General features: G+C 41.4%; 1 protein-coding gene across 6 annotated transcripts in view; it reads right to left on the bottom strand.

The window, feature by feature from the left end:
* The window catches only part of LOC126259565 (glycerol kinase), a 179,913-nt gene that overhangs the window by 51,395 nt on the left and 115,816 nt on the right, over positions 1-12,702 (bottom strand). For all 6 annotated transcript variants that reach the window (XM_049956469.1, XM_049956467.1, XM_049956468.1 and 3 more), the window contains exons 6-7: positions 11,261-11,363; positions 10,998-11,108 (exon numbers count right to left, since the gene is read on the bottom strand). In XM_049956469.1, the coding sequence (XP_049812426.1) occupies positions 10,998-11,108; positions 11,261-11,363 (214 nt within the window). The remainder of the gene's footprint in view (positions 1-10,997; positions 11,109-11,260; positions 11,364-12,702) is intronic.

Below are 12,702 nucleotides of genomic sequence, written 5' to 3'. Positions count from 1 at the left end.
GGATAAGCTGAAAGAGAGAGGAGTGGGCTTGTAAGTAGTTAATTTGTTTCTGCAGGATGGCAGACTACCATTAATATAGTCAAACTGGCCAGTCCTGGGAAGAGTAGGGAAGAATGTCACAGAGGAGAGGATGATCTTTTGAGTGGGGAGATTGAATTACCTGTAGATGATATCATAGTATAAGTTCCTGAGAATTTAAACTAGGCACAGAGTAATGACATTGTTGAAGTTAAGGTGAAAACCGTAGAAGTACCAGCTGTGATATCAAGTGAACTCATGGAGTTTGAGGCAGTCAGAACTAGTGTGGGCTGTAGCAAAGTGATTAAGTGTGGGGACTGCAACGTGAGTGATTTAGGTGCAGCTGTATGAGCCCTGGTGGGATTTAACAGATGCTGTGTTGAAGCCGGAGAGCTTGGGCCAGATGCACAAGAGAGTGCATTGTCAGTGATTTTTGCATCCTGCAGGGTGGAACTGCAGATGGTGGTGTTGTTTTAGATACTAAAGGGAATGTACAAGAAGTTGTTGATAGTTTGGCAGATGTTGTGTCAGAAATGGTACAAGCACACATATTTCCTCAGAAGCAATTTGAATTGAGGTAAAAGAAGAGGTGATGAGTTAGTAGAGTGGACAATCTTGTTGACAGGGCTGAATCTGTTAAAGAGTGTCAGCCAGAGGCTCAGAAGATAGCATGAGTGCAAGTACTGGGTCACAGCCTTTCAGGGCAAGCAGACGATGTGGACAGCAAGCTGTTTACAGCACAGTCACTGTCTGATACATGCAAGGAGTATGCAGTGGGTGAATGGTACAATGCAAGTCTGAAAATAAACATTCTGACTGAATATCATGCCAGATTTAGCATTTGATGACAGAAAGCTGTTGCTAGTGAAGAGCGGTCACGAGGAGCGTCTGTTGTACAAGACAAACCAGTTATACTATGTACAAATGAAGTAAGGCACAATTGGTGTGGTATAGTGCCACCAGCCACCAGGAAGTTATTTTGGGTGAGCAGGAATACCAGAAAACCAATTCACTTTGTGATGAGCACTACAGTGGGAGAGATAAGTAGAACTACCTGTCAATGTGTTGTGAATGGTAGTTGTGTATGTGATTCTCTTGTGAGAATAGTTTTGGGAATATGGTTCCTTGGGAGGTATAGGGGAGAACTGTTCCCATAAGGGAAACGTTCCAAAGGTTACTAAAAAAAGGGTTAAAAATTACAGTTAAAAAACTACAGGATAAACAGACAAGATGCCAAGTGTAAGAGTTTAATCAAGCCAGTCCATGTTTTATTGAGGTGAAACATTAAGGTAATTTATTAAGAAAGAAAGAATGTCATTTTTGCTTTGTAAGTGTGGAAGGGACAGTTAAAGGCTGGTTGTGCATAAGCACGGCAAGAGGTCTAGCAGTGAAATATCCCTTGCAGTCTCTGAGTTAATGCGCAGGGCAAAAGACCCTTTAGTGATGTTGTGAGATTTAGCAATACAAGGAAAGATTCCAAAGTGATGATAGTCAAAGTAAATGTGTGATAATTGTAGTAGTACAAATACATAAAAAGAAGAATTTCAAGTGCTTGAGGAAGATGGAGTGCAGCCATAAAGGTCAATGCATTAAGTTTACAGCCAGTCTAGTAGTGTATGCTGATTTTATAGGTCAAGGGTGGACATAGTTATGAAAGAGAACCAGTCCTGATTAAGTCCCAGACAGCTGGGTCTTCCCCATGGAGGGGGGCAGTGTAGTATCACTACCCACTTTTTAGTGAAATTAGTAATACAGATAGGAAAGTCACCACAAAGTATTGTGGTAGCAACCACAGGCCAGGAAGTGCAGTGTGGTGACATGTGGGTCAGAATAACCTGTGTGCAAAAGGATTGTGCGTCAGGCTAGCCATACTCAGTGGAAACTTGCACTACGCAACAGTAATAGCCAAAGGAGGGACAGCGATGTCACCACACCAGAACAAGACCCTTGTTGTGAGTTACGTGACCAGGTGCCAGATCATAATGCAATGAAGGCACTTCACAGCCATTTAAATGGGTTCAAAGTTTGAGACAGATTGATTCAGGGTACAGCAGCACCACCATGAGTCCAGGACCACTTCAGACGGCAAGAAGACTGGGCACTGCCAGCTGCCACCATTGGTTCAATGACAGGATGGGCCAGCCATCACCAGCACAAGGTATCTTTGTGGGAGTTGATGCCACAGCACCACTGAACTGCTATCCATGCATGTCATTGCCAGACTACCGCCAGAGGGCAGAGGTGGTGCCCTGTCCATAGCAGCCTCCACCCTCCTCTGCAGTGGGCACGTGTGTGGGGCCTGAGTCAGTGAAAGCAGCAAAAGCAGAGGAAGGCTGCTGTTGTCAACTTCATGGCCTATTGCCAGGCCACCAGCCATCACTTGGTCTGATATCAACATAGCAAGGTGCCTCAGCTGGGCGGAAGCAGCTGTCCATGACCCAGTGCTGGATGGGGTCGCTGGAGTGACGTGTGTTTTCTTACTAATGATGTAATGTGGATTGAAAGTTAATAAAACATTTCTCTTGGTCAGCAGTGTGTCTTTAGGGCCATTGGGCAATAACCACCACCACCAATAACTCTGCCAAGTGCCATATGCACTCTAGACCATTTTCAAACTGTGTCATGTGCTGGTAATACTGTCTTACACAACTATGTGGCATCTCCCCATCCTTTACAGTGATCACTCAACATCTGATGCCATTCACAGTCCTCATATCTGCTTACAGGCTTGATACCATTACTAAACACAAACAATACTACTGCACTCTATTGGTCATTTTGTTTGTCACAGAGAATTGCAACTGTAATCATTTACATACCTGCCAATGGTGTGTCCATGTACCTGCTCATAATGTACTCATTTATGAATTTACACTGACATCTGACCATGTCCTCTGTATGCTTCACTTTATTGTTAGGCAGCAAATATAACACACCATCATCTGCAGCAACCAACTGATATCCACTGCTGTATAAAAGCCTCCTCCAGACATTTTCATGCATTACAGTGTTCAGGACATGAATCAATGTTACTTTTGCCTGTCTTCTAATGTCATCTACCTACTGTCCCAAAAGTTTGTACTCTAGGTATTTTCTCATTTCTTGGAACTCAGGAAAGAAATTCCTTTGGCAACCTACCGTACAAGTTCCTGAGTACTGTCCAGCCAACTTCCACTTTTTTTAATCATTATGATAGTTGTCTCTCATTCTAATCTGTTCCCTAATCCATTTATTTGCATTCCTGTCTCTCCTAATAATTTGCAACATGTGTTTTCCATAAGTCAAAGAGCCACCATCAAATTTTGGATAATCTTTGTTTTAAAAGATCATGGTCACTGTTATGAGTCAAAACAGTTAATATGAAGTTCTTGTTAATGTTCAGTTTCATTACAATCAAAGCTTCATTTTGAATATTTATTTAATTTACCATCAGCACTCAGGGTCAGATTTACTTTTTATTGTTTTTGTGTCCATCCAGTGATAGTAACCACTTGCTAGTAAGAAATTCCAAAAGTAACAGCCTGTCACCAACACATCTGTAGTGACAAGCAGTCCCTCTTGACGTATACCAAGGGTCTCACTGAAGTTTTCACAGACCTTAATTACCCTCCCAACATAGTACAGAAACAGAACTCCTGTACCTTATCTCTCATGTCAACCCCCACCTCCCAAAGTTCCACTGCCCAGCCAAAGAGGAGCATTGCTGTCATGACTCAGTACCACCCAGGACTGGAGCAAATGAATCACATTCTCCACCAGAGTTTCGACTATCCCTTGCACAACCTGAAATGAGGAATGTCGTACCCACTATCCTTCCCACCTCTCGCACAGTACTATTCCACTGCCCACCAAACCTACACAATATCCTTGTCCATCCCTGCACAACCCCTGCTCCAAACCCCTTGTCTCATGGCTCATATCCCATAATACACCTGGATGCAAGACCTGGCCCATACATCCTCCCACCACCACCTACTCCAGTCTGGCCACAATCATCACTTATACCATCATCTGATCTATAAGCTAAGCTACAACCACTGTGCCGAGTTCTGCATTAGCATTACAACCAACACGTTGTCTGTCAGCATGAATGGCCACTGACAAACTGTGGCTAAGAAACAGCTGGACCACCCATCTACTGAGCCCACTGCCCAACACATAACCCTCTTAGCCTCAACCTTTGTCAGACATTGTCCTACACCCACCTATCCCATTCCTTGTTCCCACTACATCCATACACATGCCTCTATGTGTCATGGCGGCTACAGTGTAACACGTGTTAAGTTCGGCTCGCGAAATTTAGTCGAATTCGAAGGTGTTCTCGCAGGTGGTGTTGTCTAGTACAAGTGGAAATCGTGTAAACAACAGTGTTCTGTGCAGTAGTGCTATTTTTTTTTCTGTGCTCCGCCAATATCTTCGAGAAAATGGTAAACAGAAGAGTCAACAGCAGCGCGTCCAGCAGTGGGGAAGCAGCAGGTGCGGCGGGCCCGCTCTTGGCGGAAGGTGCGGCCGCGGCTCCCGGTAGAGCGGAGCTGGTCCGCTCTGAGGTAAACGCTGCGCTTCGCGATAAAAACAATCTCGATCTGATAGCAGGCACGATATCAGATACTGTAACGGCAGCAGTATTGGCCAAAATGCGTGAAACTGTTGAGGCCAATACTGCCGAAATTACAGCACTAAAAAAGTCTGTGTCTGAATACGAGAAAAAGGCACGAGAGTTGGAAGTGAAGCTATCTGCCGCAACTGACGAACTAGAACAGTACCAAAGGCGAAATAGTCTACGACTGTTTGGAGTAGTAGAAAATAAGGAGGAAGACACGGAAAACCTGCTTATACAGGTTGCGCATGAAAAATTAGGCGTTGAAGTGACCAAGGCAGACATTGATAGGAGCCATCGGGTGGGACGAAAACTACCAGGTGCCACCAAACCTCGTCCAATAATAATTAAATTTGTCTCGTACCGAAAAAGGGCAGAGATCTTTACCCAGAAGAAGAAGTTAGCAAGGACAGGGCTTACAATAAGGGAAGATCTGACACACGAACGGCTAAAGATTTTAAACAGTGCCATATCCCATTTCGGTCTTCAGAATGTGTGGACTCAGGATGGCAGAGTAATCATTAAGACAGCAGCTGGAAAGAAGACAGTCACAAACATGACAGAACTGAATAGTATTAAGTGAAGCTACTTGAGCCAAAAGTGCAAACTTAACACCATTTGCAAATTGTAACAGCCCTATACTCAGATATAGTCTGGTAATTTTATTAATTTTTTTAATTATACCCATATTTGTACCTTCAACTAATTGTTTTTGTAACTGTATTAACTTTTCACTTTTTTTTGTGTCTGTAGCTCTAACCATTACTTAATTTTAGTTACTGCTAATACTTTTTTTCATTTTCTCAGTTTATTCTCTTCCGTTCTGAAATAGTTCTATTGCAATTATTAGTCTCTCCTTTAGTTCATTAATCACCCATCTCTTCGGTTTAAATTGTTCATAACAAAAATCACTATCAGTATCACTTTAGCAAATTTTAATCTAATTGTAGCTTCCTACGATAATCACTACCAGTATCACTTTAGTAAATTTCAATTTAATTCTAGCTTCCTACGAGAATCTATTAATTATTAAGCTTACTTCTCTCTGCTGGCAGCATCGGCCTCTTAAATCACTCCCTTTTCCCTTATTTCCACCCTAAGCTGTTTCAAATACGCTAATTACATTTCTCCTCTTACGACAGAGGATACACAGTGACACACAGCCGTCACTATTTTGGTCATATTCTCCTTGCACCGAATACCACTAATCCATTTTCTATACTCCCGCAACCTCAGGAAATCTCTAGCAGTCGCCTTTCTTTCGGCACTCGCTGTGTCACAAACAGGGCGCGCAAAATCTCGGACACCCCTGTGTTATGTCACTTCGCGGAAGCAGCGGCCAGTGCCCCTCGCGGCAGGTAGTGCCTAACAAAGGGACAAACCAGTCTGCCACCCTACTACAGGCTGCTCAGCGGAACGGGTCAGAGCTTTTAGCAGCTCACTGCAACATCCAGTCTTTACCTGCACATTACGAAGAACTTAGCCTCCTCTTCAACCAACTAAACTACCACGTAATCCTCCTATCCGAAACGTGGTTGAAACCACACATATCCTCTGCATCTTTTCATCTCCCAGGGTACACATTTCTTAGGGCAGACAGATCAAAAAAGCGAGGTGGCGGGGTCGGCGCGTATATACGAACAGATCTCAAAGCGAAAGTCTTATGTACGTCAAATCCTGCTGAAGAAAAAGAGGCTGAATTCATGTTCATTGAAATAAATATACAAAGTCGGAAATTCTTGACTGGCGTCATGTACAAGCCGCCAAAAATAAGCTCAGTGAGTTCCTTCCAGTCGGAATTACATTCACTTCAGTGTCAATACGAACATGTCATCGTAATGGGTGACTTGAACATAGACCTGCTAAGAGACACTCCCTCCGCAATAAACCTAAGAAGACTGTTTAGTTGCAATAGCATGAACATTCTTCCATTACAACCTACACACCATACGGCACACAGTCATACTCTTATAGACGTAATCGCAATGAAACAGACTGACAAAGTAAGAGATGTTGGTCAAACATCGGCCCCTGGCCTCTCAGCACATGATGTAATATTCCTGGCCTACTCTGTGCAGCCCCCAAGGATCAAATCGCGTTACATAACTTGTAGGAACATGAAACGTATTGACCTTGATGCTCTAACAGCCGATTGCTCAGAAATCTCATGGCATCAAATAATCAGAAAACCCACAATCGACGGCAAAATTAATGAACTTGGTGATAAACTCACTGCCCTCTATGATAAACATGCACCTGTGCGCACAATCCGTGTAAGAAAATCTCCTGCTCCATGGCTGACAGCTGAATTATGTCAAATGATGACTAATAGGGATGCTGCCCACAGGCGTTTCAAGGCAGATCCGAAACCCGAGCGTTTCGAAGAATATAGAAAGCTACGGAACAGAGTGAAACAATGCATTCGCAATGCTAAAATCAGGCACGCTCGCTCCCTTGTATCCAGCGATCTGACGCCCACGACTCTATGGAAGAATCTCCGTAGCTTGGGGGTCGGAAAGGCAAAATCGGAAACTACTTTTCATGTGTCAGCTAACGAATTAAATGAATTCTTCTCTGCACCTCTGAATACCAGCACAGCTGATAATTACCGTCCACAAGAATCCCCAAACAGGATAACTAACAACGATACCTTCCATCTAAAACATGTAACAACAAATACGGCAAGAAAAGCAATAATGAGAATCTCTTCTGATGCAATAGGCAACGACAGTATCGGTATAACCATGATTAAGAATGTTGCCGATATCTTAGTACCTGTCTTAACTGACATATTTAATTTTTCCCTCGTGAACGGAATATATCCCACTGCATGGAAAAGAAGCCTAATTCGACCCATCCCTAAGATCGAAAACCCGCAACTGCCTAGTGATTACCGACCAATTAGCATACTGCCTGCTGTTTCCAAAGCACTTGAATATATTGTTCATGACCAAATCACTGAACACTTGCATGAATTCAGCCTATATGACAAATTTCAATCCGGTTTCCGTAAACATCACAGCACAAACACTGCTCTAATTAAAGTAACTGATGACCTGAAATATGCCATCGACAATCGAAAGGCAACAATTTTGACGCTACTGGACATCAGCAAAGCTTTTCACACTGTTAGCTTTGACATATTGCTCAGAAAAATGCAACAGCTTAATTTCTCTGATAGTGCAATGAAATGGTTTGAAAGCTACTTAAAAGATCAGACAGCAATGTGTTGTCTGCGTAAATGAAAAATCTTCCTGGAAACATGTTTCCTCGGGAGTGCCCCAAGGATCAGTCTTAGGACCACTTTTGTTTTCTTTATATGTCAACGATATTTTGTCGGTTCTGTCCTCCTGTAAATATCATTTCTATGCCGACGACCTCCAGCTCTACCTAAGCGTCAGACCTGAAGATGTAAACACTGCAATCGCTCAGATGAATGATGATCTGTCTTCAGTACTGACATGGGCAAAAAACCTGGGGCTTAAACTAAATGCAAAAAAGACGCAAGTAATCTTAATAGCCCATCAGAAATTAATAAGTTCAGATTTCCGCGAACGGCTACCTCCTATTCTGCTCGACGGTACTCCAATACCATACCAGAAAACAGTGAAGAACTTGGGTGTAACTTTGGATGAGCATCTCAACTGGGCGGAGAATACAGTCGCAGTGTGCCGAAAGACGTCTGCTTGTCTCTATGCTCTCAAAAAGTTTCGGAACATATTTCCACAGGACTTGAAACGCCAGCTCGTGCAAGCACTCGTTCTACCGAACCTCCACTATTGTGATGTGATTCAACAAGGCATGAGTAGTGAAAACAAAAGACGGCTAGAGCTAACCATGAATGCCTGTGTGCATTACACCTGCAACATTCGCCGATATGATCATGTTAGTGCTTCATACTCCGAGCTAGGGTGGCTGCGGCCGGACAAATTGCGTGACTACCACACTCTATGTCTACTTCACCGACTCCTCGTCGTGCAAGCACCCCAGTACCTTGCTTCAGAGATTAAAAACCTGTCATGCCATCATAATCGAAACACGAGGTCACTCTTATTTGGTATCCTAACTGTGCCCACTCACAAAACAAAAACTTTTGCAAACTCCTTCTCAGTTGCCGCTGTCCGCCTCTGGAACAAACTGCCCCTTACCTTCCGCAAAATTCAATCTCCTGCTGCTTTTAAGAAGAAGCTGAAGCATTTCCTACTATCATCCTGATAAAGTTCTCCACAAAACTGATGTACAAGGCCAATCCTCTCATCCGTCAAATAGCAAAGCTAGCGTCTCCTATCTTGCTCCTGAGATGCCTTCCTCTTCATCTATCTCTATTAGCCACGCAATCTTCTTTTCCTTTGTATTTCCTTAATTATGTTTCATCATGTCTCTCTATTCTTCTCCTCCCGTCACCATGAGTCTCCCTCATACTCCCTGCTGCCAGCACTCTTATCTAAAATCTGTCTCTTCAATAATGTCTAATTATAACAGTACTTGTGATCTAAGAATATAAACTCTATATGTATGTATTTTTCCAGGTGTACCTTTCAAATTGTTTATTTCACTTTTTATACTAGATGTAGTTTAACATGCCTACTAAAACATATGAATGTAAAATAAGTAGAATGCCTGGTTAGATGTAAGAGAGGGCCTGATGGCCCTAATCTTGCCAGGTTAAATAAATCAATAAATAAAAATAAATAAATAAATAAATCTATTTCACCAAGGCACCCACAGTCTTTTTACTTCTCTCCTTCCCCCCCCCCCCTTCCCTCTTGCCATCTGTCTAACCTCCCAACTGCACCTAGTTGCCCTACCCTCTCTCCACCTCACCCCTATAGGCTCCCACAGGCAGTACTTTACCATACCCCATACCCTACCCCTACCCTGCTATCCATCCTCCTTGCTCCTGCCACCCAGTTCCTTCTCCCATCATGCGCTACTGCTTGCAATATGGCCTCCCAGAGACAGTGGTCGTGTGTGTGTGTGTGTGTGTGTGTGTGAGAGAGAGAGAGAGAGAGAGAGAGAGAGAGAGAGAGAGGCTGCTTCTGCCTGCGTTTGTGAGACAGCATCTCCGCTATATGGTGAGTAGCAACTATCTTTTTCATAATATTGACATTATTCCATCCTGGGTTTCTCATTGTCAGGTATAAAAGTTGATCATATAGAGTAAGTCCATTAAACTTGCTTGGAAAGGCACTGCATATTGCACCAGCAGACATCAGTTTTGCCACTTTAGCTGTTAGAGAGATCACAAAAACCATTACTTTTGTGAAATGTATGGCATAATTTCCAGTTCGTAGAAAATTGTGACTAAAAAGATTATTTTTTCCTTTTATTATAACTAAGATCAATTACTGATTTTATTTTTACAATGACAGGTGTCAGCTGTTTTATAAAGCTTCTGATGCAACACTGCTCTGCAGATGGCTGTAGAGCACATAAAAATCCAGTCATTACTAAAATAAACCTATGACTCTATCCAGATATAATACAAGAAGAAAAAATCATTAGCTCATTTAAGAGCAGTAGCTCTTCTGACTTTGATGGTGTTTCAGCCAAAGCACTGAAATATTGTGCCAACTTTATAGTGTCCTACTTGAGTTACCTTTCTAGTCAGTTAATGTATATTTCCTGGAGCCTGAAATATGTAGTGGTGAGACCTATTTATTAAAGTTGAGCTATGCAAGTAACCTCTAATTATAGACCAACTTCACTCTTGCCATATTCTTATATCCCACGACATTTAATTCCTAATGGTTTTTAAGTTAATAATTAATAAGAATGAAATTAAGAACAATTGTAAAATTCACAGCTACAAAGCTACAGGTAAAAATGATTCCCATACAGACTTTGCAGCCCCGTCTAAGATTCAGAATGGAGTATCATATTCTGGAGCAAAACTCTTAAACAGAAATCAGGAAGGATATTTGTTTTTCCAGGTATTCAAACATGATGTGTAACAGTGTCCTTCTATGACTAAACCAAATATTTGAATTTCCCTAAAATAGTTATATAAAAGTAATGTAAAAGGGTTATTTTCATAATTATCAATATGACTGAGTTGCCTGTAGTCACTGCTGATTGTTAGTATACTTTACACGTACAGGCTGCCGAGGCTGCTTCTGCCTGTTAATCTATAAATAGATATATTTCTCATCCTTTAAGGCTCTCCTTTATGATTTAATTTACAGGACATGATGAGAATGAACAAGTGTGAGTGCGCGCGCGCGTGTGTGTGTGTGTGTGTGTGTGTGTGTGTGTGTGTGTGTGTGTGTGTGTCCAACAATTCCAAATCAAGACCTTCTAGTGCATATCTTTAGTTTGAAAGAGTTTGTTGCATTTTTTGACAGTTCCTACACTACAATATTTATTTTTTGAGGATGTTTACCTTAGTCCCAGTGTTATACAGAAGAAAACATCCAGTACCATAAGTGCATTTTGCTTGTCCTTCTTTTAGACACATCTGACCAAGCAATGCAGACTGTTGATCACCTAGACACTACAGAAAAATAGAAACCAATGGTTATAAAAAGGAATGTTCTAATCTTACCAAAATAATACCTTAGCTACAATATAAAAGAAAAATAATTTACCATTTCTTGACTATTATAATTTAACATATGAAACATGCATGTAATATTAGCTACCCACTCCAGATATTGGTGTTCCTTTTAGTGGTCCATCAGATATGTGTCCATAAATTTCTGAAGAACTGTGTATTGCAGGTAAAAGGTTTATTGGTATGTTGAAAAATCTGAAATCAATTGAAACATTCTTAATTTCCAGTAATTAAATGTGTTTGTGTGTGTTTGAGGAGATTATTAAACCTAAACTGAAGAAATGAAGAGGGAACAAGTGTTAATGAAAAATATTTGGACCACCTTTCTTTAACACATGACATTGTGCCATTAGCATCAGGTGCAGATAAAATTTAACACTTACTGGAAAAAATTATCAAAACAGTTTGAAGGTAGGCTTAAAAATCAATTTCAATAAGACTAAAATAATGTATAATCAATATATGAAAAATATTAGTAGCACAAAAAAAGCAATCAATGACTTTTTGTATAAAACCAATTGAAGACAATGTCTAAACGAACAGAAAAAAAATGAGCAGAAAAGTATAAATAGTCTGCAGTGCAGTGGGTAAATCAAAAACCAGAAAGTGATGTTAAAATCAATTTGATTGACACTCCTCCAGATAGCGATACTGTTGGGAATGCAGGAGGATGGCGTAGGTTGTATTCTATCAGAAAGATTCCCAACAATTAGTAGTAAAATGATATTCATTAAATATGAAGAAATACTCAACTTAAATGATACTGCTTCATGTGAAATGTCCAGAACAAATAGATGTTTGAAATTATTACAAGTCCTCTAAAATATTAAAGTCCTGCCATGTGCCTCTGAGAGATGCCTATGTAGTGTCCATGGCTGGCCTATGATGGCTACAAAGCTTAAGTCTCAAAGACAGTGGACAAACAATGCAGCTTGTAGACTCGGTGGTAACTGGAGACTGTAAACAGCTTGGTGTACTATTTGCAGTAGCTCAGTGCTCCAGTATTTAAAACGGCATCAAACACATCAAACAATCACTATCCACACACATGACGGCCATTGGTTGGCAGCTGCTGCCCCTGGTGGACTTCGATACAGTTTGTACTGCCAACCCATGCAGCTGCCATGTTATGAGTGTTTCAAGTGCGACTTATCGACTGTGGTGTGGTACTCTCTTAAGTCATGCGTACTGTCACCACAGATACCAAGATAGATAGCATTGATGATATTATGCAGAGCAGACACTTACTGATGTGGAATTACACAGGCTGAGGCCACTACAAGGGAGTACAATGTGTAGTCCCACTGACATGCATATTGCAGAAAGGCAGCCAACTCCAACATTCCACACTTGGTTCATAGCGTCTTATGAAGCCAGTAATAACCTCCATTCAGTTTTCTAAGATTATGATGCTGCTGTGTTCATAGCTGTGTTCTTGTTCGCAATTGGACTGTTAATGGGTGGACTATAATGACTGGGCTAATGATTCATTTAAGAGTGGTTTACAGGCTATGTATTTTTGCTTATTTGTGAC

The sequence above is a fragment of the Schistocerca nitens genome, chromosome 5 (genome assembly GCF_023898315.1).
Source record: "Schistocerca nitens isolate TAMUIC-IGC-003100 chromosome 5, iqSchNite1.1, whole genome shotgun sequence".
NCBI classification, from domain to species: Eukaryota; Metazoa; Arthropoda; class Insecta; order Orthoptera; family Acrididae; genus Schistocerca; species Schistocerca nitens.
This window is presented reverse-complemented; position numbering and strand designations above follow the sequence as displayed.